The following is a 27,437-nucleotide window of genomic DNA, read 5'->3' as shown; positions in this document are numbered from 1 at the left end:
AGTTCACTTTCATAGCAGCCATGTTGTATTCCTTCTATGCACTCTCCTCCTCTCACCTTGTCCCTTCGCTTGTGGACTTCAATGCACAACACATCAGCTGTATGTGACCAGGCGAAAAAACCTTTCCAAGCCAAACCGCTACACACAGCCTACATCATTGTCACCATATTAGCTAAAGTAACATAGCTAATAGAACTAACGCGTTAGTAAACCCGCTACAATCATGCAGTAACGTTAGTGTACAGTCAGTAAGCAGTTACACCGGCGGGCCCCGGTGGCAATAAATGAGTAATACCAAAAGCATACCTTGACTTGGAAGAGTTCCAGTGTTGTGTTGGAAAGTCATAGCCAGCTAGCTAACATAGCATCCCTCTGTTTGAGCAGGGTGTTTCAGTAGGCTAAACTAACTAGCTGCATTTGCTAGCTAAGTGAAACTGAAAGTTTAAAAAAAGAAGAAATTAATTTGTTAAACTGTTAAACTATTGTATTTTTCTCTCTGAGTCAACTACTCACCACATTGTACATACTGCAGTGCTAGCTAGCTGTAGCTTATGCTTCAGTACTAGATTAATTATCTGATCCTTTGATTGGGTGGACAACGTGTCAGTTCATGCTGCCACAGCTCTGATAGGCTGGAGGACGTCCTCCAGAAGTTGTCATAATTACTGTGTAATTCTATGGAAGGGGGTGAGAACCATGAGCCTCCTAGGTTTTGTCCAATGTACCCAGAGGATGACGGAAGCTAGCTGTCTTCCGGCTACACCATGGTGCTATCCTACAGAGTGCTGTTGAGGCTACTGTAGACCTTCTTTGCAAAATAGTGTGTTTTAATCAATGATTTGGTAACGTGATTATATTTAGTGTAGTTTTATCTAAAAAATGATTACTTATTTAATGTTTTACAATTACAATTTTTATGAAATTCACTGAGGAGGATGGTCCTCCCCTTCCTCCTCTGAGGAGCCTCCACTGTTGTGCACTAAGGAATACAATCCTGTCTGATCTCATGCTAGACTTGATTCAGGCAACATTCAAGCTAACCTTTAGAACACAAATGTCTCCCAAAAACGACACTAGAGAAGATGCATTGATTTGCTTACCAAATCAGTTGGTGGAATAGGCCTAGAATCCTCCTCCCTAAGTATTTTCTCTCATTTTTACAGCTTCCTTTCGTCCAACTGATTTTACCATAAATCTTACCTCTTGTCCTCAATCATTATCGGATATCTGTACAAAATAATTAGCTCACTGAGGAAGATTAATTAGTGGCGAAGTGGATGGGATAGCTTTACAAGAGGCTAAAGGGAGCAGATTGCATCCCGGGCCTGATTTACTGCGTTTAAAAAAAGAGCTAGTCTGCTCAGCCGGCCCTCCCGTCTCCCACCTCCTGTTCGACGGCCAGCCCAGCGCAATGCCTTGAATAAATATGTATCTCGTAAAAATGCACCTACCTTTTTCTTTGCTTCCTTCTTATTAGAGCTCTTCAATTCAATTTTGGTAGTTCACACCGGTTTGGTTTTGGTAGCGATAATCTTTGTCTTTGGTGTTGGTAGGCTAAATGGGTGTAATTTCAAGTTAATTGTTTAATGTTTGGTATTTGGTGTAATTTCACTTTGATTGTTATTTAGCCTTGGCCTGAGGTGGCTCTGTCGCTAACTGATGGTCACTGACAACTGTAAGTGCTAGCAAGCCTCTGTCCTTAATTTGTTTTTGAGCGATTGCTGTGATTGTGGAGTTTACATGCGATAATGACGCTCGGGCATTAAGAACACAAACTCTTTCTGCCACTGGCACTAACTCACAGGCCTTTATGAATTAAGCTAGTTTCACATAAATAAAGGCGATTATTATCAAATTACTATTTGGCCGCGATTGAAATATAAAGGTAATTTTCGATTGAGCTGACATATGCAGCGTTTACCGTGAATGCAACCTCCGCTAATGCAGGAACATTACATTTCTATTGCACTGTAGCGCAGCTCTTCAGCGCTACAGATTGAATCCAGCCTTTTCCCTTTTTATTTAGCCTAGTTTTCTATTTTTCTGCGAACATACGTAAATTCTTGCATTATGTCTACATAAAATAATCTGTTTTGGCCATCAAGGTAATTGTTATGGACACACACACAGACACACGCAACCCCTTTTGATGTCTGTGATTGTGTTTATTAGTGCCTTCATTCCGTGATTGAAGGGGAGCTTTGGCTTCTAGCAGGCTGTATATCAGGCTGTCAGTCAGCATTTTATTGCTTTGTTGCCCATTTCAATCAAACACCCGGCCGCACACTGTAAAGGCCCAGAGCACTATGCCATACCCGGCTCCCGTCCTCCTCTTGTACTGACGGATGGGGGGCCTTGGCAGAAACTATTTATCAAACATATAAAGAGTTGTCACTCGTTTTACCCCCCAGAAGGATCATTTTAATTTTCTGCCTTTCAAATCATCTCTGCTGCTCAATGGTGAACGTGTGTGTGTGCCCCAAATGGCACCCTATTTCCTATATAGTACACAACTTTTGACCAGAGCCCAATGGGCCATGGTTAAAAGTAGTACACTATATAGGGAATAGGGTGCCATTTGGGACGTACACATAGATATTGGAGGCCGACACCAACATTAGTTTATTTATGTGAGATTCCATCCACTTCCCATTCCTGAGTGGCGCAGTGGTCTAAGGCACTGCATCGCAGTGCTAACTGTGTCACTAGAGATCCTGGTTCGAATCCAGGCTCTGTCGCAGCCGGCCGCGACCGGGAGACTCATGGGCGGCGCACAATTGGCCCAGCGTCGTCCAGGGTAGGGGAGGGAATGGCCGGCAGGGATGTAGCTCAGTTGATAGAGCATGGCGTTTGCAACGCCAGGGTTGTGGGTTCGATTCCCACAGGGGGCCAGTATAAAAAAAAAATATGTATTCACTAACTGTAAGTCGCTCTGGATAAGAGCGTCTGCTAAATGACTAAAATGTAAATGTAAATGTAATTCAGAAATTAGTTTTGCATCATCTCTTGTTTTGTTGCTTTTTTTCTTAAAAATATAATGTCTTTATTCCACATTTTAATAGGCTATGTTTTTTTGTTGTTGGTTATATTTTAATAGTTGTTTGGGGTCAAAAAGAGGTGATTAACATAAATACAATACATTACGTCAACCTTTACCTCTCAACATGTGAATAGAAGGAGATTGCCTGCCCTTAACAGGCTTCCTTATAGGTGACAATACCGTATCTCTTTAGACAGAGGCCCATTATAAGCCAGGGGCTTTTATTTTGTTTTAAACTGAATTACTGCATTAGTGTTACCTGGTGTTAAAGAAACACACACACAATCTAGCAGGAACGATCTAAAGGAGCGCGCACACACTTGAACAAAGAGCACCTTCACACCCGGGTGCCATGGGCCGTTAGTTAGGCTGGCCGGAGTGTCGGGATGAGGACTCAGTGGCTGCGTTCCAAATGGCACCCTATTCCCTACATAGTGGGCTACTTTTGACCAGGGCCCATAGGGCACTATAGAGAATAGGTTGCCATCGGGATGCAGCCAGTGGCTCACCCACCCCCTCCCTCCTTCCTTCTCCAGTGTTTTCATGTAATTTGGGGAGAGTGTGGAAGCATGCTGGCGCTCCGAGGTCATTGTGAGGGCTATGCCCCCCCCCCCCTTCTCCTCTATTGTCCCCCTGTTGCCATTAAGTTAAATGGGGCTCCTACAGGAAGCCAGAGGGCCTGTTTATGACCCAGGGCCGAGCTCCTCCTTGCCAGCAACTAGTTTACTAATGGAAGGTGCCTCGTCTAAATAAAGCTTAATGGGACGTTTAATCTTTTTTCGTCGCGGAGAATGAAGTGGGAGAGAAAGGGCCAAGAAAGAAAATTCCTGGGGGATGCTGCTGTTCAACAGCTTTTATTAGTATTTTTCCCTCTTTATTTGTGTCCTCTGGTTAATTGGCCAATGTTAACGATCTCCGCCTTGGAGGGCATCGAGGCAGAGAGCGATGTATACGTTTACTGACAGACAAGTACATTGTCAACCCTTTTGGCATATGTATCTTTTTAGCTCTGTTTTTAGGCCTATGTCTTTTTATTTTGTCCCCTCCAGGCTTCTGTACAGTTTAGCGTTCAACGCACGTTTCCTGAGACATCTCTGGCACCTGATACAGTCCATGACTACCAAAATGATCACAGGGTGAGTTGATTGAATGTCGTTCAGGGGCTGTATGTATCAAGTGTCTCGGTTTAGGAGTGCTGATCTAGGATCAGGTCCTCCCTGTCCATGTAATCTTATTCATTGTGATCTAAAAGGCCAAACTGATCCTAAATCAGAACTCCTGCTTTGAGACACTTGATATATGCATCCCTGAACACAGTGATGGACCTTGATGGGCTCTCGGCGTATGTAAGTCAATTCAATGTGCCCCATTGGCATAAATTCACAGGTAAATATAGTGAGTCTCTCTTCTTCTCTCCTCCCAGGTCCATGGTTCCGCTGCTGCAGGTCATCTCCCGGGGGTCTCCCATGTCTCTGGAAGACTCCAATCGCATCATCCCCCTCTTCTATCTCTTCAGTTCCCTCTTCAGTCACTCGCTCATCTCCGTGCACGACAGCGAGTTCTTTGGCTACCCCATGGAAGGTCATGGTAGGCCACTCCCTCCTTCCACATTGTAGCTCCAAGCTTGCATCCCAAATGGCATCATATTCCCTATGTACTACTTTTGACCAATGCCCACAGAGTGCCATTTGGGACACAGCCCTAGTCTCAAAATCACCTGCCTCTTGTTTTGAATCAGTGTGAAGCTGACATTGCATTTTACTTTGAATTTAAAGGCTTCTACACATGTACACTGAGTGTACAAATCATTTAAGGACACCTTCCTAATATTGAGTTGCACCCCCTTTTGCCCTCAGAACAGCCTCAATTCGTTGGGGCATGGACTCTACAAGGTGTCCAAAGTGTTCCACAGGGATGCTGGCCCATGTTGACTCCAATGCTTCCCACAGTTGTCAAGTTGGCTGGATGTCCATTGGTTGGTGGACCATTCTTGATACACACGGGAAATTGTTGAGCGTGAAAAACCCAGCAGCATTGCAGTTCTTGACACAAACCGGCGCACCTGGCACCTACTACCATACCTCGTTCAAAGGCACTTAAATATTGTCTTGCCCATTCACCCTCTGAATGGCACTCATACACAATCCATGTCTCAATTGTCTCAAAGCTTAAAAATCCTTCTTTAACTGAAGCGGATCAATAAGGGATCATAGGTTCAACCTGGATTCACCTGGTCAGTTTATGTCATGGAAAGTTAGTGTATTTGTATCCAGATGGATAGTCTCACTAATTTTCCACTACACCACATTGTTCCTGCACAACATCCTTCCCTGTGGGTAATATTCAGTGGGCAACATCAGTAAGAGATGTAGGGTCTCATTTTCCCCTGGCAAAGACAGCTGTGCTGTGAACTAACACACAGGGAACATTCTAAATAACGGGAGCTACGATACTTTACCTCACGATTGCATTGTGTGTGGTGTGTAAATCACGCTTTTTACCAAATCTCCGGTTGAACTAAAGTTTTTTCTCATGGAAATTGGAACAAAAGTTGTGCTGCATAATTATAATATAACTTAGTGCTTTAGCTCACAGTGCAGTTGTCTTTGAGAGAGGAAAACGTTGCCTGCATTGTGTTCAATGGCTGAGTGGTTGTGAACAACCATCCATTTCTCCGTCCACCCATTTTCAGGCCACAGCAATACGTCCATGATGCCGTTCACATTGTCCGAGCTGGTGACCTTGTCTCGGTTACTAAGGGACGCGTGTCTGGGCATTATCAAGCTGGCCTACCCAGAAACCAAGACGGAGCACCGCGAGGAGTACATGGCCGCCTTCCGCAGCGTGGGCGTCAAGACCAACACAGAGGTGCAGCAGCGCATCCAGGCCGAGCAGAAACGTTGGGTCCAGCTATTCAAGGTGAATGCCCACCCATCGCCCCAGCATGGTCAGGGTCGTATTCATTAGTCACACTGTAGCAAAATGTTTTGCAACGGGAAACGCAAATAAGCTATTCTTATTGGACAAGTTCAGGTAGTCCCTCCGCTTTTTGACCCATTTGGTTCCGTTTTGCTCCTAGTGAATGCGACCCAGGCAATGGCTCCACATCTAATTGAGGGATTTGATAGGGTCCTATGTTTGCAAAATAGTTCCGAAAACTTGTTTCATCATCCAACATTTAGATGCCTCCCAACTGGCTTGAGTCCTCACTCTCACAGAGGCACCTGTAACGGATTTGGAAATGGTTACATGCTAGTGTATTCAGTGTCCTCTTGAAAGCCCTCTTTAAAAGTACAATGCAGCCGTTTTTATCTCACTATCCAATAATTTCTGGGTAACAATTAAGTACCTTACTGTGATTGTAAAATGGTCAAAATGGTCAAAATGAAGCAAGAGTTAGGACTGTCTGGGAGTGGGTCTTAGCGGGGATGGGAAAAACTGAAAACTAGCTGTTATTGGCAAAGGGGTTTGTAACTTCTTATTGGTCTATTAACTAATTTACCGCATAGTGATGTCACCATGGAAAGCCAAAACTCCATCCCACCAAAACAGCCTGAAGTTTCAGGGGGTCTTTTCAAACAGCTCTTACACTAAAAGGGCATTATCATCATTTTCACAATTTCAAAGTATTATTCCAACCTCATAGTGTTGAAATATATATAACACACAGGAAAACCACGTTTTTGACTATACTGTGCCTTTTTAAATAGTCTTATTTTGACTTCGGTTTCTCTCATAGCATTTACAAAAATGTGTCAATCAGCAAAATGTTGTTAGTGAGGAGAAACAGAGCATGCATGGATAGATTCACACCAGGCAGCGCATAGGGGGTTGAATGAGGACATTAATTGGCTGTTTACTTAAAGGAAATGAGCCAGATAACAACATTAGGTTAATTCTCCACTCGTCAGGCCTCTCTCGCTCTCATCTTTACCTCCCTCTTCTTCCCTCTAGCCTCCTCCTCTCCCTCTGTTCTCCCTTTCTCTCTCTTTCCCTGAAACGGTAATTAAGCAACTTTGTTCTTGGCTTTGAATTTGAGAGAGGGACTCGAAGGTGAGCGACGCTTTCTTTCAGCCGAGGTGTTGTGCGTGTACGAATGCGGCAGGAATTTCAGAACAGACCGAGGAGCGCAAACACCGTCAGCTAAAACGACCCATTTAAAGAAGTGGGAGAGCAGGGGAAAGGCATTTTCCAAATTGAACGGGGCTGGATTTACAGTGGCTTTAACGCGGCTGACCCCCTAACACGCTAATGTTTGGTTCGAGTCATCAGCCGTCCCTCGCCCATCTTTTATCAGCCCCATTGTTGAGCTATCTATATAATTGAAAGAAGTTAATTTAATGAAAATGATCAACTAAGCTTGTATTAATATTGCTAATGGACTTTCTCTTCTTGGCCATGTTTGGAGAGGGATGTCATGGTGGAGTTTGGGAGAGGCCCATTAAGGCGTGCACTTAACCCGATGGGCTAATTAAGGAATGCTTATTCATTCCTCCTGAGTAGGGGGTAAGTCTCTCTCCGAGCCCATCGTCCGCACCACCAACAGCGTTTTGCACTCCCCATTATTAGTGTGAATACCGACTCCAGTTGCCGCTGATGACTGCCCGAGATTGATCGCGTCCCGTATGAAAACGTTGTGTGTTAAAAATAAAATGTCCATTCAAACGATGTTGCCTGCTTACGTGTCTGAATACTCCTCCTAGCTAGTGCCGGTAATGACTGTGGAGTGAGATTATGGAAATGATCAATACAGACGTGACAAGTTCAGTCTTTACAGTGAAGTAATTATCAACTTCTATCAAACATTCATATCTGAACACTGCACACAGTAAGACATGGTAGAGGAGGTAACAAATCCATGTTTTTCGCAGGACAGTACAGGATTTTATTTTTAGGACAGGACAGTACAAGATGGACTTTTATTGTTATTGACCGTACTGGACAGGAATAAAACTTAGGATTTAATATTCACTTGTCACCCTCTACTGCACAGTAAGATATGGGATATCCCAACAATTCTCACCCTGACCCTAACTCACAGTACAACACAGAATTACACCAGTCAATATTTTGCTCTCCGTCTCGTGGCTGATGTCAGCAGACTGGACAGACTAGCCCATAATGAACCCTGGCGCTGGACATGGAGGGACGACCCCATCCATTCCTCTTTTATACCATCGTTATGGCACGCTAATGGCTCAACTCGCACATCGTTTTTTTTAAGAGGAAGCAGCTTATTGTCGAGCCTCCACACGAATAGATTTGTTTGTTTGCAAATAATCTATGTTAAACTGACTTATGACATTAAAATTACATGTATGTGACGTTTGGTTTCACTTCTGTATTTTGTTGCACTTTCCCTTATGCATTACATAACCAAAACATTTAAATTAGTTTTTTATATTAAGTACAGAGACTGAGAGAGAAGAGAGGGAGTGGTTTGTTCTCTGAGAGTATGTGACTTTTTTATTTGTATTGTTTATTGCTCATAATTTTTTGCAGGTCATCACTAACTTGGTAAAGATGGTGAAGGCTCGTGACATCAGACGACCATTCTGTCCAGCAGGCCATTGGCTCTCTGAAGAGGTCAACATCAGAGCAGATAAGGTAACTGTGGGTAACCGTGCTCTCGGCCATTAGATCAGACTCATTGCCCTTAATGAGTTTATCAGGATTATCACTAATATGTTTTACTCTAACACTTCACTAACACTTCATTTGAACGATCCACCTTTATGACTGCATACAGTGCCCATGAACACCGCTTAGTTTATATACGTTATAACAACTTAATGACATCTATGGGATGCGTGCAATGTTGTCATGAACTGTGCTACTGACATGTATATTTAGGAGTATTAAGATGGATAGAATACGAGAACTTTATTGTCCAATTACATGGACATTAATTTTGTGAGGTCAGCATACAAAATACACTAAAACATTACATTTATAATACATGCAATACAAAAGATACTGGGAAGTGAGCATACACATTCACATAGTCCCTGTGGCATACTGTCAGGCCATGTATTGGGTCTACGTTATGTCCTATGTAGGATGTTGTTAGTATAGTCATGCTGACTGGAGCTGCTCTTCCCCCTCCAGGTGACCCAGTTATACGTCCCTTCAGCCAGAAACGTGTGGAGGACGCGGAGGATGGGACGCATCGGGCCCCTGCAGTCCACACTGGATGGTACGATACAATATAGTAGCCCCAAAAACAAGTTCCTGTTATGCATTAACAAAGACGGTGGGAAACCCTGTGCATACCCAGCTAGTGTTAGAAGTGTGGCGGAAGTGTGTCATGTTTTCCTATGGGAAACGCAAACAGTTCCCTGTCTTAGTAATACGTGCCTTTGGCATTAACCAACCACTGGTGGTCGTCACAGATTTTAGAAGTGCAGTGGAACACCCTAATTGGGGTGCAGGGAACACTGTGTGACCTCTGGTAAATTAAGCTCTTAGGTCAGCCCAGCTGTAATCTTAGGTTTGTTATTTTCCTTCGAGTCACTCCCAATGCCCAAGTGAAGAGCCAGGGAGGGCAATGGGCCGAGAGACAGCCAGGCTCTTATGCCCTTTCATTTAGAGCTGCATCGCGGGCCTCCGGCAGCGGGCAGATAGAGCTGATGTGAAAACAAACAGATAATAATGTGTGTATGATCTGCCTAATGCCACTCCATCTAGCCCCGATACAGGATCAATTCAATTAGCATGAGAGTCCTGGTGAGCTCAGCCACATCTGACTGTATGTTTGTAAGCCCTTTCTTCATTTCCTTAAATGGACAGGCCCTCGGGTGATGAATGGCCAACGTATTGACCACCCCCGGGCCATATTTCTCCTCAAAGATGGAAACCTGATGGGCGAAATGCAGATGGGATTGACTAATTGAGCAGAAGAGTTGAGCTCTAAGGGAGACAATGTAGGGAGAATGGCGGTTTAACTTTGCTGTTGTGGCAGTTTCTGGTTCTAAACGGTTCCGAACGGCGAGTTTAATACAAAACAAACGTCTGCTTAATGGAAACGGCCGGACATGTTGGACGGGCAGCTCAGTAATTAAAAGTGTGTGTTAGAGAGGGAGGGGTTGAGGCAGGATTGAGCACTCTGTAATGGGCTGCCTGTAAACAGTCAACTGGGTGGAGAGAGGGCCTAGCGGGTTAGTAGTCAGGGAGGGAGTAGGGCTAGCAGGCGTGCAGGATCGGGGGTAACTGTGGAGAAATTGAATAATTGTGTTATCGGGGTTTGGCTCGCTCCATGAAGACGTGTCTGGGTTTTCTGTTCAGTGTCTGTCATTAGGGAGATGCCGCTCAGGAGTGTGGGGTTTAGATTCTGGTAGTGGGATATAGAAACCTCTGTGCAGCCTGGTTGAACATTTACCAGAGTGCTGTCTCAGCATCTATCCACACTGTGTGGTCATGGGAACCCTACATGGAGCTGCATTGGGCTTTTATGAATGGAAGGATGGATGGATGAATGAATTAGAGCCGGGTGGATGGATAGATACCTAGATGGAAGATCAGATTGATGAATGGTAGGATAGTGTGGATAGATGGGTCAATTGAAGAAGTGACGATGGATGGATACAGTGAGGGGAGAAAAGCATTTAATCCCCTGCTGATTTTCTACGTTTGCCCACTGACAAAGACATGATCAGTCTATAATTTTAATGGTAGGTTTATTTGAACAGTGAGAGACAGAATAACAACCAAAAAATCCAGAAAAACATGTCAAATGTTATAAATTGATTTGCATTTTAATGAGGGAAATAAGTATTTGACCCCTCTGCAAAACAAGACTTAGTACTTGGTGGCAAAACCCTTGTTGGCAATCACAGAGGTCAGACGTTTCTTGTAGTTGGCCACCAGGTTTGCACACATCTCAGGAGGGATTTTGTCCCACTCCTCTTTGCAGATCTTCTCCAAGTCATTAAGGTTTCGAGCCTGACGTTTGGCAACTCGAACCTTCAGCTCCCTCCACAGATTTTCTATGGGATTAAGGTCTGGAGTCTGGCTAGGCCACTCCAGGACCTTAATGTGCTTATTCTTGAGCCACTCCTTTGTACCTTGGCCGTGTGTTTTGGGTCATTGTCATGCTGGAATACCCATCCACGACCCATTTTCAATGCCCTGGCTGAGGGAAGGAGGTTCTCACCCAAGATTTGACGGTACATGGCCCTGTCCATCGTCCCTTTGATGCGGTAATGTTGTCCTGTCCCCTTAGCAGAAAAACACCCCCAAAGCATAATGTTTCCACCTCCATGTTTGACGGTGGGGATGGTGTTCTTGGGGTCATAGGCAGCATTCCTCCTCCTCCAAACATGGCGAGTTGAGTTGATGGCAAAGAGCTCGATTTTGGTCTCATCTGACCACAACACTTTCACCCAGTTCTCCTCTGAATCATTCAGATGTTCATTGGCAAACTTCAGACGGGCCTGTATATGTGCTTTCTTGAGCAGGGGGACCTTGCGGGCGCTGCAGGATTTCAGTCCTTCACGGCGTAGTGTGTTACCAATTGTTTTCTTGGTGACTATGGTCCCAGCTGCCTTGAGATCATTGACAAGATCCTTCCGTGTAGTTCTGGGCTGATTCCTCACGATCATTGCAACTCCACGAGGTGAGATCTTGCATGGAGCCCCAGGCCGAGGGAGATTGACAGGTCTTTTGTGTTTCTTCCATTTGCGAATAATCGCACCAACTGTTGTCACCTTCTCACCAAGCTGCTTGGCGATGGACTTGTAGCCCATTCCAGCCTTGTGTAGGTCGACAATCTTGTCCCTGACATCCTTTGAGAGCTCTTTGGTCTTGGCCATGGTGGAGAGTTTGGAATCTGATTGATTGATTGCTTCTGGGACAGGTGTCTTTTATACAGGTAACAAGCTGAGCTTAGGAGCACTCCCTAATCTCAGCTCGTTACCTGTATAAAAGACACCTGGGAGCCAGAAATCTTCCTGATTGAGAGGGGGTCAAATACCTATTTCCCTCCATTAAAATGCAAATCAATTTATAACATTTTTGGCATGCGTTTTTCTGGATTTTTTTGTTGTTATTCTGTCTCTCACTGTTCAAACAATCCTACCATTAAAATTCTAGACTGATAATTTCTTTGTCAGTGGGCAAACGTACAAAATCAGCAGGGGATCAAATACTTTTTTCCCTCACTGTAAGTGAATAAATAACTAGCTGGATGGGTAGAAGACAGACAGATTGACTGTTACAGAGCAGTTTAAGTGAACGTTGTTGTACTGTATTATATGTAGAGTCATGCATGGGTCAGCTTTTTGGAGCCGGCCACATCAATTCCGAGCCCCACCCAATATCCGACATCAGGACAGATCTTTCTCCGCAACACGACCCACCTGCATAGAATTGTTCCCGAGAGCCGATTCGTGACCTGCCAAATAACATCAATTTCTTTAGTTGCTTTTATGACTCCAGAGTAGTAAACTATTAGGCTATTCCCCGCATGAATTAATTTGTCTGCATGTCTATTCAGCATTTGGATAAAAGGAAACCATGCCATGAATTAAGAACGATAGGCCTGTCTTCACAATGCGATGCGGCACATTGACAACTCAAATCGCTTAGAAAAAGGGCCTTCTAATTAGCCTTCTCACCTAATGAAAGCCTGTAGCCGACATAACCAATACCTTTACATTCAATATTGTTTAGATAATCATATAGTTTAATTGAAACTTAAATCAACAATTCCCGGAATCGAATAGGCTATAGGCTGCAAAAATAGCCTATTGGCTACTCAAACTTTTACCAGCCACACCGGTTCAAACTTTATATGGCCTGCGTATGGTCTAAATGAACGAAAGCCTGAATTAATATAATATTGAACTGATAATTAACTGAATTATCGTAAACAAATACCTGCTGCTTGCACTTTTGCAGGCTGTGTATCCATCTACCGGGTTGTTGTCCTCCTTGTCCACAATGACTCCAAAATCCTTCCAAATGGGGATGTCACTCACGCAGCACCTGTTTCCACGACGGTATATTTCACCATCATAACCTTTCTTTCTATTTCTCCTGCTACGTTAGCCATTTTTGCGTGAGCTAGGAGTCAGGGAAAATAAACTTGGCAACATATTGTCGTCTGGCAGAAGGGAACATAAGCACTGCACGTGGACAAATTAGGAATGTTTCAGCACCACACAAATAATGGACAGTTCCCTGTTCCACTCTCACATGCTGGTAGCCTATGCTATGTCTGCCTCACCGCTCACATAATGGAATTTGCAACACAATTCAACACAACAAGCTCCTGGCTTTGTAAATGTTTTAAAATCTTAATTTAAAACGTTTACGACCCGCAATATAATTGTTCTGAACCGCGAGCCGCCCCGTGGGTAGAAAGAATGTTTTCATTCCACCAGCCAGCTGATTTCTCTTTTTTACGGGTCAACCGCGGGGAACCGCGGGTATCCGACTAGATGCAGGACTCTACTGTATTGTTGTTGAAGAAGGGGACAAATAAAGGATATTCTATTTTACTCCATTCCATTCTAGTGGGGATGGAGCCTCCACAGCTGTCTGTGTCTGAGGAGAGACACTTGGCCATCCTGACTGAGCTGCCCTTCGTCGTGCCCTTTGAGGAGCGAGTCAAGGTACTCCACATCTCAGCCCTGCATATTGCTCCATTTACTTGTTATAAAACCCAAACCCTTGGGGAATAGTCGGTACAACTATGACTTTTCACCTCAGTTATCATTATGTTACTATATTAGTTATTCTAGAAGTCGCAGACTTCTCTCAGAAACCAATTGAAGAGAAAACAAGCATTTGTTTAAATAGTTCTCGTCTTTATTTACTCTCTCCGTTAGAAATTGTCCATGTAGTCAATATAGATGTCCTATAAAACTGGGCTGGCTGTAGGTAGTCTGTCATTTAAAACTGCTTGTCCCTGGTGAAGATCTTCCAGAGACTGATCTATGCGGACAAGCGGGACGTCCAGGGAGACGGGCCGTTTCTGGACGGGATCAACGTCACCATCAGACGGAACTACATCTACGAGGACGCCTACGACAAGCTCTCCCCAGAAAACGGTACGTGGTAAGGCTGAGGAGGGATACGGTTTGGTGAGGAGGGATATGTCTCGGGCTGCGTCCCAATAATCTCTCCTTTCTCCCAAAGTGTGCACTTGTTCACTTCCCTTCATGGATTTGGATGGAAATTACTGGTATAATAAAGTAGTGAACAAGTGCACATTTCGGGAGAAAGGAGAGATGATTGGGACGCAGTCTCAGTATTTTTCTAATATTTGCGGTCCATAAAATCCAGATATTATAGCTGAGGTTACAGATCCCATTAGAAATGAAGGTTAGCTTTCACATAGGTCTTGGGACTGTTGGATTTCACTAAAGCATAATTGTGATCGTGATTATTCGAATGGATCACATAAAAGCGTGAAATCAATTATTTTAAGTCACCTCTTTTTGTGTTTGAATTTAAAAGAGCACTTTTGTTGGGCCGAATGATTAAAACGAGTAGTAGGAGGCCTTGCCGTCGAGGGGCTGAAAACTATATAATTTATGTGTCTTTCTATGTCTGAAAACTATATAATTTATGTGTCTTTCTATGTCTGAAAACGATATAATTTATGTGTCTTTCTATGTTATAGCTGCTCTGATTTATCACCGCACATGAATTATGCTGAAACGTGACCTCCTTTTATATGCTTTGATTTGAATATTCCTCAGGTCAGAGAAATCATGCCTTGAGATGTGGAAATGGGGAGAAATAAAAACGCTAAAATATATATTTTCCCTTTTATCCCTACACATACTGTAGATTATATGTATATTTCCATGTAGACGATGCTTCTACTTTTTTATGAGTAGAATACTCTGATCTTACAAAAGAGGTGTCAGAATAAGGGAATTGAATCGAACGTATTTATCATTTTCTTCATTTCTGGAATTAAAATATAACATGCATTTTCTATGTATTATATTTCTATATTATATTTCAATATATAACTTGATTTCCCCCCCGTGTCCCATGTATGCAGAGGCGGACCTGAAGAAACGTATCCGGGTGCACCTGCTCAACGCCCACGGCCTGGACGAGGCGGGCATCGACGGCGGTGGCATCTTCCGCGAGTTCCTCAACGAGCTGCTCAAGTCGGGCTTCAACCCCAACCAAGGGTTCTTCAAGACCACCAACGAGGGCCTGCTCTACCCCAGCCCCACCGCCCAGATGCTGGTGGGGGACTCCTTCGCCAGACACTACTACTTCCTGGGACGGATACTGGGGAAGGTAAAGTCATCAATATACAATTGTTATTGTGCATTTTATATGTTTTATTGGATAGAGGAGAGACAGTGGAAAGATGGTGTGGGCCGGATTGGAACCCACTAGACCACCCAGGCTGCACTGGGAAAGGTAAAGCTGTCTATTTCCAGGTCTCTGTAAAAGTCAGTGTTCTTGTGTAGTTAATACAGTGTAAAGTGGAGGCACTAGCTAGGTTCCATGAACTTGTCCAGTGATTTCTTTGTTGACATTTAGAAAGTTTGAATAGAAGGTAGACTGGCAATAGAAGTTACGTTTTAGATTTGTATCATTTTCATTTAGATCATTTTGATTAACCACATGATATTGATTTTGAGATATGAAGACCTTATTATAAATGAAATGAAACTGTTCCACGAAAATGTGCATATGAAAATCATAACTGGCACGCAGATCAGTAGAAATCTTACGATAAATTGGCACTCCAAATAAATGGAAAAGGTTGCCGACCGCTGGTGTAGCCTATTACCGGCAACTTCAAGAGCTTAAAGGCAGAATCTGCGAAGGCCAGCAGCAGCGGGAGGGGGGTCGGGAACAGGTTTTTTTCACCTGGTTTTTTATTTTTAACCGCAGTGCTTAAAGCATCAGACAAGCTCAGTAGCCTACAAATAGTTGATTTTATTCAAACATAGGGTGTGTCTATATATGGAAAAATACACGTTTTAACATTTTGACCAATCGATTGGTCGAAAGAATAGACGACTCTCGGTCGACAAAGATTTGTTTTAGTCGGGGACAGCGCTAATGGATAGAATGCAAGAATTGACTAATATTTGCCATTTTGGCCATTCTAATAATTCTCATGTGCCTACTTATTGCCACGGTCTGTGACTTTACATTACATTTACGTCATTTAGCAGACGCTCTTATCCAGAGCGACTTACAGTTAGTGGATACATATTTTTTTATACTGGCCCCCCGTGGGAATCGAACCCACAACCCTGGCGTTGCAAACGCCATGCTCTACCAACTAAGCTACATCCCATGGTGTAACTTGCACTCATGTAGGCCTAGAGATCTGAAACAATTTGATGGTGAAACTTCAAATTGCAATGTGAAGCAATTCAGGCATTCTTGAAAGTCAAGACAATCCTTTTCTTGCAAATAAACCATTTTTATTGTTGAATAAATGGATATTGCAAGCAGTAGGCATTTAGAATTAAATGTGGAGTGGAGGTTATAGTTAGGTGATAACATCACAGGCCTCACGTACCTTCAAAATTATCCAGCAATAATAATCTATTTGAAAAACACAGTTTCCAACATTTGTCGCAATAAATCCACCCCGTCGAACGAGAAACATTTATTTGATCTTTGGAAAATGTATCCTGCATCTGCCGTTTCCATTACAAATGTTTGCGACATTGCTTTTGTTGAATAAACCTGGGTTAATGGAAACCTGCCTAATGTCACAGCTGTGGTCACAGACAATGGAAGAATGGGATGTTATGCTAAAGTGCTTGCAGCAGGAATTGACCCATTTAGAAATTAGCGAAGACTCACCCAAGGGTGTAGTTATTAAAGCACGTAGGGTATTTGTGTGTCTCTCTGTTGGCTCGAAATTATCACCAGGTGTCTTCAAGCATTAACTGAAATAACAAACACCTCTAATGTAGTAATTAGATGGTAAACCAACCAATGTGTGTAAGTAGATGGTAGGTAAACCCACCAAGGTGTGATGAAGTCTAATCAGTTAATGAGATGTGAAATGCAGTCAGTATCACCGCGCTCCAGTACCTCAGGGAGGGGGTTCTGGCCTGCCCTCTTGTGGTCCTTCTCTGAGGGTCACACTGTCTCCCAGACACCAGCAGATCATCTGGGATTGATCCGAGATCACTACCAATGAGGCAGCCTCTGACATTGAATAACAGAGGTACAGTACAGGGACAAGGCTGATTCATTATAAAATCTAATGGTTGTTAGTATTTGAACTTGACTTCATATCGAACAAAGGTGTTTGTTGTATAAAATGTTGTCCAAGAAAGTGACCAGTTTGAATGGAATAAGCCATAAAACCTTAACCCGATTCTTGTACAAGGGAGAGTTTGGTTTATTAACCCTACATGTGATCTGGTGGTGGCTTTGTTTTCCCTGCCCCCTTCTCCCCTCCCTGATCGCACAGTTTATTAGAGCCTAATGTTTTGAAATGTTCTTTAAAACATGTGCCGACTGATTGTTAATCGAGATGCTGTGAGAGTGTGTGTGTGATTGTGTGCGTGTCGGGGAGGGGTCATCTCATTCTCAACGGGAGAAGAATGACCTCATGACAACCGGCCTCCTCTCAATAAGGCCTTCCATTAGCCGATGATTCCTGCCTCGTTGTTTGTGGAGCGATTGCATTTGGCCGGGCGCTAAATCAGCGCTAGCCCCCGCCGACAGGGACATAAATAAGCAGTCAAAGCATGTGGTAATAGCATTTTGATCTGTTTTACAGTCCGGAGCAGCTAAAGTCCTCTCTCTTGCTTTCAAGATGTTCCAGTCCACTCATCAGAGCACCATAACTCCTCCTGGGCTTTGCCCCAAATGGCACCCTATTCCCTTTTATAGTGCACTAATTTTGACCAGTCGTATGGGCCCTTGTCAAAAGTAGTGCACTACATAGGGAATAGGGTGCCACTTGGGACATAACCCTGGTCTCTCTCCGTAGTCATCCCACTATGAAATGGCCAGTCAGCTGCTAGCAGCGCGCTCGGCTCCCCCCTCACTACAGCTAATGGCTCAGGAAATAAAGGTGGGGGAAATTAATTAGAATTTGACTTTCAATTAACCCTACCTAAAGTTCCCTCTTTCTCCATAAATACGGGCTTGTGAGTGCTCGTTTGAGTGGTGTATTGATATTTGTTTAGTGCTGGCGTTGAACCGGGAGGAAAGAGGGAACTGTTATAGATTAGGATTGCATCACTGCTGCGCTGAGATGCGTGGTACACGGTACACACGCTAAGGCCTATGGGACACAGGAGATTAATATAGTTAATTAATGGCCTCCCGGCCTGCCATTGTTGTGGAGGTGATGTATTATCGTCAGGAGTGGGCCTGTTTGGGGTACTCACTGAAATGGGATTGGACATCACAATATGGGCTGTCGGTCATCCCTCTTCCTCACTTGTCCTCCCAGCTGACATGTATAAGGGTTGACTCCACAACCAGAAACCACGTAACACTGAGCATAAAAGCATATTGAATTCTCATAGCCTTCAGTATTGTATCTCTCTAGCATCTGGAGTCCAAGCCAAGGTTGCTGGTCTCTCACCGTTCTCTCTGGCGTCTAAAAGCAACCTTGCAATGTCCACCAAAAAAAAGGCGAATCACCTCAAGTTAACGTCAAACCAAATAATTGAGTTGATTTTAGTTGATTTGGCCATGAAAGAAAAAAAATGCACAGTTGCTAAAGCTTGGCTAGCGTTAGTTTGTAGTGGCTGTTAAAAAAACGAATGAATTACAGTTACTCATGGCACATAGACTGATTTCAGGGTGAGGAACCATCCAAGTTCTTACAAGTTGTAAAATACTGAATTTACCCTTTAAGCTGCTGTGCCGGCAGGGTGCTGTTTTCGTAGCCTCCCTCTCTTTTGTTGGGCTATTAAAGAGAGCGGTCTCCTGTTGCCAGTCTCACAGCCCCACATCACTGTCACCGTCCAGTAACCTTCAGTAGGACGGGTGGATCAGACCGGCCCCCTCCTCTCCACGCCTCACCCCTTACTCACCCCATCCATCCATCCATCTGGGACACCCACTCATGATAGTACACTGCACCCAAAAGACCTGTATTGTTAGGCCTGACCTGCCATCCAAACTCTCTCAGGGTGGCTGAAGTTTTGTGTTTGGTTTCTCCCCGTCCTCCCCAGTGCCTTTCCTCATTGATCTACCCGGTCGGACTAAAAGTTCCCTTTCAGAGGTGCGCGGGTTGCACCCCTGATTGATAGTGATGCGTTTGAAAGGCATATTTTGATTGATTCTTAATGTTGTAAATTAAGGGATTTACTTGGCAGCTAACAGCAGGCAACCTGCAATGTTGTTGGGCGTTTATTCTCCCTGATGGCGCCGCGATCTGCTTTAATTGCGTTGCCACTGCACTCACTTATATTAAAAGGGAATGGGCCATAATTAATCCCTTTTATCCCGAGTCATTTTGGCACCATTTCTGGCAATAAACACCCATAAATAAAGCGGCCGTAAAAAATAAATAATATGCCACAGGTTTTTTTTTACTCTTCCCCCATGTAGGCCTACTTATTGCCACCTCTAACCGGCACTGTGTTATTGATAGGTTTCAAGGGGGCACGCGGCGCATATGGTCGGGGAAGTTGTAGAGACTCCCTGGGAAATGCTAAGTGGATTATTTTGCATAGAAAATAGACTGTGTTTTGAAGTTGTGCAATTAACCTGTGTTTAGAAAATAGCCAGTGATTTATGCCTGCCTGTGTGTTTTTGAGATGCATGCATTATGGAAATGGCCTAGATTTATAATCCATTTAGCTGATGTGGTCAGGATTTTTAGTGCAATCATTTATAAGGAGCTGTATATTTAACGCTTGGAACGGGCTCTTTTTAGGACTATCCCAGTACATTAGATCCCGGTTTTATGAGTCAACTGCTTGGCCATGGTTCTTAATGGCAGCCCAGTTCAAGGATAGAATTGACATTTATAAAGTTTGCGGCCGGTAGATTTGAAGGCCTGTGTGTTTTAGACAGATTGTGTTCTTGCTTTGCGCTCTTGCGCCGACGTGAACTGATTTACTATGTTATCGCTTTCATATCCGATGTTCCGGGATGTTCCGGTCGCTCTTGGGTTAATGCGTTGCGTAAAGGTTTTAAATTGAAAACAGCGAAGATGGCTCTCTCATCGTTTTTCATTGTTGTTATTGATTCTTCTGTTCACTGTTCTGTCACTGGTTGTTCTGTTAGTCTGATTTGTATGACATTATCATGACCTCATTTTTATCATAAGAAATAATATAATATATGCCATTTAGCAGACGCTTTTATCCAAAAACGACTTTGAGTCATCCGCGCATATATTTTCGTATGGGTGGCCCCAGCTGGAATCGAACCCATGGTCCTGGTGTTGGATGTACCATTCTCTACCAACTGAGTCCCATCATGTTATCATGACCTTTGACCTGAGTTAATGTATGACCTCGACCTTTGTTTCCTGTCTCCCTATAGGCCCTGTATGAGAACATGCTGGTGGAGCTGCCGTTTGCCAGTTTCTTCCTATCCAAGCTGCTGGGCACCAGTGCCGATGTGGACATCCACCACCTGGCCTCGCTGGACCCTGAGATGTACCGCAACCTGCTCTTCCTCAAGAGCTACGAGGACGACGTGGAGGACCTGGGACTCAACTTCACCATTGTCAACAACGACCTGGGAGAGGCACAGGTGTGTGAGTGGGTGGGTGGGTGGGTGGGTGGGTGGGTATCTGTGTGTGTTTTGGGGGGAGGGGGAATTATTCACTGCTTTTACGTGTACACTACCACTCTGTCTCTCCCACTCTTTGTCAGTATTATTCTCTCTCTCCATCATCTCTCTCTTTGATTGCCAGTGCCTCTATCTCTCATTCGTGCCTGTCTCTCTGGCCTTGTCATTCTGTCCCTCTCTCCATTCCCTTTGTCCTTTTCTCTCCTCCTTGTTGGTCTCTAGCTGCCACCCTCCCCGCTCCCTCACTCTCTCTATACGCTCTCTGTGTGAGGTGTTAATAATTCATTTCCCTCACATTGTCTGTATTTGGCGCTGAGAGAGATAAAGCACGTCGCCCGCTCTCGTCCTGACTGCTGCCGTGCCGCGGGGAATAGAAGGCTCTGTGTTGACCATTCCACCAAGCGGGCCTTCAAGCGATTATCTCGGAACACGCCTGAGAGGCGCGACTTTCGCCTCTTTAGCACGTCCACCATGTCTGAGCCTGGCTGATTTGACAGAGAGCGGGCCTATTCACTGCCCTCTTGTCCCCCTCACCAGTCACCCCGGGCTGGGTTAAGCACTCTACCCACTCCGACTGTTTGCTCAGGGCCTTAGCATTTCTTATTAGCTCCTCTTTAAACAGGCTTGAACAGTGTCGCTACAATGGAGCCCGCGTTTGCAAATACGGCATTGCAAATACAATACTGAAAACAATTTGCGGGAGATTAGGCACACACTCAGAGGCAGACTGGCCCATATATGCCCTCGGGAGATAGTCAAAGCAAGCAAGATAAAGACAATCATTCTCATGCAATAAGGTGAAGAGTCAATATGACCTGGAATCGCGTAACGTTACGGATTCAGAATGACCTGTTGAAAACATTGTCGATTCAATCATTTTCTGTAGTGCGTTTTGACTGAAATGTTGTTACATTTAAAGGTACTATAGATACTTCCCAGAAATAAACCCCTTCTTTAGAAGGTATCGTACAATAAGAGCAAGCTGCCTATAGCTGACTATTAACCCTTTTGTGGTTGGCTACTTAATTTACTCATTAACCGATTTTGTAGGGCAAACATTTTGCGGGGGGACATGCCCCCTCACCCCCTTAGCTGGCTACTTTTTTCAATAAGGTGAATAATTAAGATTTTCAGGAACACAATGATTTGAAGAGTATCATAAATTCCTAAATGATCTGGATTATTTCACTGTGATTATTTGGTATGTGTCCTAACTCCTCCAAGACAATTCAATCAACATACAAACTACTCCAGGAAGGAGATAGATCAGGATTTGTGACCCAAAGCTCAACAAACTATAGCTGATGAAACAGGCTGGTGGAAGAATCTTGTGCCAAACTTTTAATGGACCAGCAGCTGTTCATGGATCATACCAAAGTCAGGAACACAGAACTGGTCCTTATCCCCTGTGCACTGTCCCATCTAAGGCCTGCCAAACCCACCCCTGGGTCCCATAGCCTGATCAGTGATTTCTCCCCTTGCTCCAATGGTACCCTCAAAACAAGCTCTCTGGGCCTAAAGAGCTTGTCTTGTGTACAGCAGTGTTGAGAGTATGCCTCCAATGATACGGTAATATTAGATGCTCCAATACCAAATTTCTACTTTGCATTTTGCGTGCTACTTGAGTGACACTCTATGTTTAAAAAATGGAGAAAGTAATACCCTCAGTAAAATGTGTTGAGGGTGACATGTGCCCTCTCTCTCTCCTGGTTGCCTTCTACGTGGCTATGTGATTAATGTCTGACGGGTTCTTTCTACCAGGTGGTTGAGCTGAAGCCGGGAGGGAAGGACATCCCTGTGTCCACGGCCAACAGGATAGCATACATCCATTTAGTGGCAGATTACCGACTCAACAAACAGATCAGGCCCCACTGCCTGGCCTTCAGACAGGGCCTGGCCAACGTGGTAAACCTGGAGTGGCTGCGCATGTTTGACCAGCAAGAGATCCAGGTAACATGTCATGGATTTTCACTAGGTTTGCAAAATTCCGGCAACTTTCCCAGGATTTTGCAACTCTATTCACATTACTTACACAAACATGCACACATAAAGATACATTCCTAATTATTATTCACCTATCTTTGCTTTCCCACTACAGGTGTTGATATCTGGAGCTCATGTGCCCATTTGTCTTGACGACCTGAAGACCTTTACAAACTACTCCGGTATGATCGCATTATGGATGGTTTATAAAAGTTTATTGTAAGAAACAAAACTACTTAGGCTCTGTCATAATGGTGAAAATGATATCAAAGTGATACTCAGTTACTAGTAGTATGAGTAACTCCTGAGTGGCGCAGTGGTCTAAGGCACTGCATCGCAGTGCTAACTGTGCCACTAGATCCTGGTTCGAATCCAGGCTCTGTCGCAGCCGGCCGCGACCGGGAGACTCATGGGCGTCGCACAATTGGCCCAGGGTAGGGGAGGGAATGGCCGGCAGGGATGTAGCTCAGTTGATAGAGCATGGCGTTTGCAACGCCAGGGTTGTGGGTTCGATTCCCACGGGGGGCCAGTATAAAAAAAAAAAATATGTATTCACTAACTGTAAGTCGCTCTGGATAAGAGCGTCTGCTAAATGACTAAAATCTAAAATCTAACTACTTTTGGCATTTAATGTGTTGTACAGTCAGGAGGATTTCCATAGAGCTAACTGTCAAGCTTTCCTGCCAACTTCATGGGCCAGGTGGCCTAGTCATGGCATACGGTTGCGCTAATGATTAATGTGTGGTTGAATGGCATGTGTGCTGGTCGAGATTGTATGACTGGCATCATGAGTCTATAACAGCACAAACAATGACACTATTGAATGTGACAACTGCTTCTGTCTGACAGTGGATTCACTCGGTTTACAGGTGTTTTTTAAACTAAAACCCAAGTGTGTCATATTGTCCTTTCTGTCTCGGTCTTCTCCAGGTGGTTACACTGCCACCCACCCTGTCATTACCATCTTCTGGGAGGTGGTGGAGAGCTTCACCGATGAAGAGAAACGCAAGCTGCTCAAGTTTGTCACCAGTTGCTCGCGGCCTCCTCTCCTGGGCTTCAAGGTGAGGGTTCAAAGTTCACTACGTCAGTTGGTTCCTTTTCTTTTCTACCCTCCGTCTGGTATTGTTGATTGTAGCCGGTGTTTAACCAAACACTCAGGGAGTATCAAATGGCACCCTATTCCCTATCTAGTGCACACATTGACCAAAAGTAGTGCACTATATAGGGAGCCATTTGGGATGCAGCCCCCAAGACAAATTTCAGCACTATGGAGTGTTCACTGTTCTAATGGGCATGTCATGAAAATACCTGTCCCGATAACACCCTCTGATGATCATTTTGAAATTGGGCTTAGTGATAAGACTCCTAAGGCTGCCTGGTTCTTGCTTATCTTCTCCTGCGCTGCGGTTCACAACCCTTCTCTGGATTATTAGTCAATTTGAGGCCCTTTGCCCGACCGTTGGGTGTGGGCTCGGTCGGCAGGCATCACCCACCGGACAAATATTGTCATTGGTTTCAGACTAAGCCGGTGGCACGGTGAACCTTTGCACTGTTGGCTCCTGTTTAACCTCATGAGTAGTAGGGAAGTTAGTTTCACATTATTCATAATTAATTCCTCTTTTAGGTCATTCGACCTCTTTAGTTGGGCACAGGGTATAACCCCAGAATGAATATACTAGTTTTTAATAGCCGCCCCCAAAAACTAGCACCAAAACATTGCTGCAACATCATCAAACTGTTTGTTTCCAAAATGACTTCAGCCAAGAACTGAAATGATGGAATTGCGTTTATCGGAATTACCATTATTGTGACTTCAGCTGACGATTCCTCCAATCGAGAGCCATTTCACTTACCTAATGACTTGATTTATAGGGACACTAAAATGGTTGGAAATAGAAAAGAGAGCACTGCTGAAATCCATTAGGACTTTTATATGCCTTACTTAGGATAACCAGAAGCTGTAATTGTCATATGATTGGTTTTACTACTGTTTGTTGCCGTCGTTAGTTAAGAATACTTAAGTACTCCCACAACGGGGAGAGAGAGGAGGGTACGGATGGGAACACACCCAAAACTCTCCCTCGGTGGCTTAGGCAGGAGGGCTGGAGAGCTCCCCCGTTTAATGAATTTGACTTTGGGGAGTGTGTGAATGTGGTGTCCTTGCCTTTCCCTGTCTCCTCCTCCCTGGGCCCGGAGAGGAGGCGATGATGGTGATTGGTAGGGCGGGGCGGGGAGTGGCCCCTAACCCTAACCCTGGGCCCATGCCAGCCCAGCTTTAATTAGCTGCCGTAAATGTCCAAGGATTCATTAGCGGTGAAATAGCTGTCAGGAGAAGCATTTAAAAAAAAGATGATCGATAGCCTTTTTTCCCAGAATTATCGTTCCCATAATGACACTTTCTCAATAAGCAACGATAGTTTAATACTATAATTGTCCGAAAAATGGTGTCGTTACTGCCGAGCCCCCCGGGAACCATTTAACCGGGAAGGTACAGGCGCTGAACCCCACGCCACACTTCTAATCTTTAAATAGCTATAGAGCGGCTGGACGTTAGAAAGAGAAAGGATGATTCCTGTGGGTTCTGATGGAAACCGTCAATGGGTATGCTCCAAATGGCACCTATTCCCTATATAGTGCACTACTTTTGACCAGGGACCCATAGGGTGGGGCACTATATAGGGAATAGGGTACCGTTTGGGACCTAGCAGTGTCTTGGCCTTGATGATGTGGGTGGAGATGAGGTGTCCTGGCCTCATCACCAGAAAGAGTAATTTTATAAAGTGCCAGATAGACAACATGAAATGACCATTCTCTGCTCTTGCTCTGCATCCAAGTGTCACACTCGGTCTCCTTCAAACATCACAGCCTATTTTAATAGTATATCCACGCTTTTTTCACGGCTCATCACATTTATATCCTGATGTTGCTCGATCACTAGTGTTGTGCCAAATGCGTTGTAAATCAGTTGTGTGAATTGAATGTATACAGGGCCTCCATGGCCTTCTGAATCTCTAGTTTGACACGGTTCTCCCCCCCCCCCCATCCCCACCCGGGTTTCTAGGAGCTGTACCCAGCCTTCTGCATCCATAATGGGGGGAACGACCTAGAGCGCCTGCCCACGGCCTCAACCTGCATGAACCTGCTTAAGCTGCCCGAGTTCTGCGACCAGCACCTGATGAGGAACAAGCTGCTGTACGCCATTGAATCCTCCGCAGGCTTCGAGCTCAGCTGAGGGGGGATGTCTGTCTGTCTCTTACTCCCTGCAACCACTGATTCAATGGACATGGACGGGCCAGAGAAGACTGTCTGTTGAGAGAGAGAGCGAACATGATGAACTGATATCTGTTTGACTGTGTGTAGAACAGAAACAGGGGTGACGGGATTGTCACCCAAGACTGAAGAGCGGGACGAAGGAAGAATGGAGGGGGAGGGAAAAGCGCAGAATGTTTTGGTTTTAAAATTACTTAAATGTGTATTCAAAATCATCAAAATCCCAAAAAAGAGCAGCAACAATAGAATCTCGAGGCTGTTTTTTAAAGACTTTGTGCAAAAGAAACAGACAAGATCTACTGCGAGTGTGTCCATGACCCTTCAGCAGAGTGCATTGTGAAATAAACAACCGAAATAAACGACCGTGTTCACCAAAGATTGAACAGTGCTGTGCTGTCTGAGGATGCGAGAGGAACAGGTAATAAGAGGACAGAGGTGGGAGATTGGGTGACACACAGGACTGCAGCACTCCTTACACCTCGATCTTAAGGGCTTTGAGAGGGCCAGCTTGGCTGATAGGGACCTGTCCCAAATGGCATCCTATGGCCCTGGCCAAAAGTAGTGTACTATAAATGCACTAGGGTGCCATTTGGGACACATTTCCAACTAGAGGTAATATAAACTCACATAGTTTTGTGATTACTGTAATGATTATTATTAATAGTAATTTTTATAACATAAAAATGCAAATGCTTTGGGCAGGCAACTGTGTGGTTTTCAAGGCAAAGAGACAAGTATTGTTGATAAGAGATTGGACTATTGATTAATGCTGATTATGGAATATTTGTGAATATGTATATGTGTTTACACCACTCTTGTAGGATTCCTTTACTCAGTATTTGTACAGGTTGCTTTTCTTGTGTTTCGAATGAAGGCCTCATGTTCTCACACACACATTTAAGTGAACCATCTATTCTACAGTATGTGCCCTGGCTGCAGTGAGTATCCACCTATGGAGCAACAGCTGTGTATGCGTGCCAAATGGCACCCTATTCCCTAAATAGTGCACTACTTTTGACCAGAGCCCTTGTCAAAAGATGTGCACTACATAGGGAATAGGGTGCCATTTGGGACGGACACTGTCATGTTGATAAGGCTGGTGAAACCTGACTATCCATGTATCAACAGACTGGAAAAATGAGTCTCTGAATATGATTAAATGTGTTTTTTTTTGCATTGAAGTCTATTTTTTTGTTGGGTAATTTACAGTTAAGGACCTGGACATAAAACAAGGTGCTTTGTGGGTAATTTACAGTGACTGACATGGACATAAAACAAGGTGCTTTGTGGGAAATCTCCAGCATTTTATTGCCCTCTGACATACAGTATAATGAAAGAAACATCCGGTTAAGAAACAGAGCAGAAACTATTATAAGATTATGGGCCTTTGTCATAAATCTGTCCTGATGCAGTTGGGTTGGGATTTTTT

General features: G+C 44.2%; 1 protein-coding gene across 1 annotated transcript in view; it reads left to right on the top strand.

Annotated features, from left to right (window-relative positions):
• LOC311109449 (ubiquitin-protein ligase E3C-like) overlaps positions 1-27,189 on the top strand; it is a 34,098-nt gene extending 6,909 nt beyond the window's left edge. The window contains exons 12-24 of the mRNA XM_084152349.1: positions 4,090-4,176; positions 4,464-4,627; positions 5,733-5,959; positions 8,543-8,647; positions 9,149-9,236; positions 13,556-13,653; positions 13,959-14,091; positions 15,057-15,304; positions 20,504-20,716; positions 22,517-22,705; positions 22,854-22,920; positions 23,669-23,799; positions 25,800-27,189. Of these exons, the coding sequence (XP_084008475.1) occupies positions 4,090-4,176; positions 4,464-4,627; positions 5,733-5,959; positions 8,543-8,647; positions 9,149-9,236; positions 13,556-13,653; positions 13,959-14,091; positions 15,057-15,304; positions 20,504-20,716; positions 22,517-22,705; positions 22,854-22,920; positions 23,669-23,799; positions 25,800-25,970 (1,921 nt within the window). The 3' untranslated portion in view covers positions 25,971-27,189. The remainder of the gene's footprint in view (positions 1-4,089; positions 4,177-4,463; positions 4,628-5,732; positions 5,960-8,542; positions 8,648-9,148; positions 9,237-13,555; positions 13,654-13,958; positions 14,092-15,056; positions 15,305-20,503; positions 20,717-22,516; positions 22,706-22,853; positions 22,921-23,668; positions 23,800-25,799) is intronic.
• Positions 27,190-27,437: the final 248 nt, after the last annotated feature.

This window comes from Coregonus lavaretus, assembly GCF_964263955.1.
Source record: "Coregonus lavaretus genome assembly, chromosome: 34".
Classification (NCBI taxonomy): Eukaryota; Metazoa; Chordata; class Actinopteri; order Salmoniformes; family Salmonidae; genus Coregonus; species Coregonus lavaretus.
Note: the sequence above shows the minus strand (reverse complement) of the source record. Positions and strands in the feature narration are given on the sequence as shown.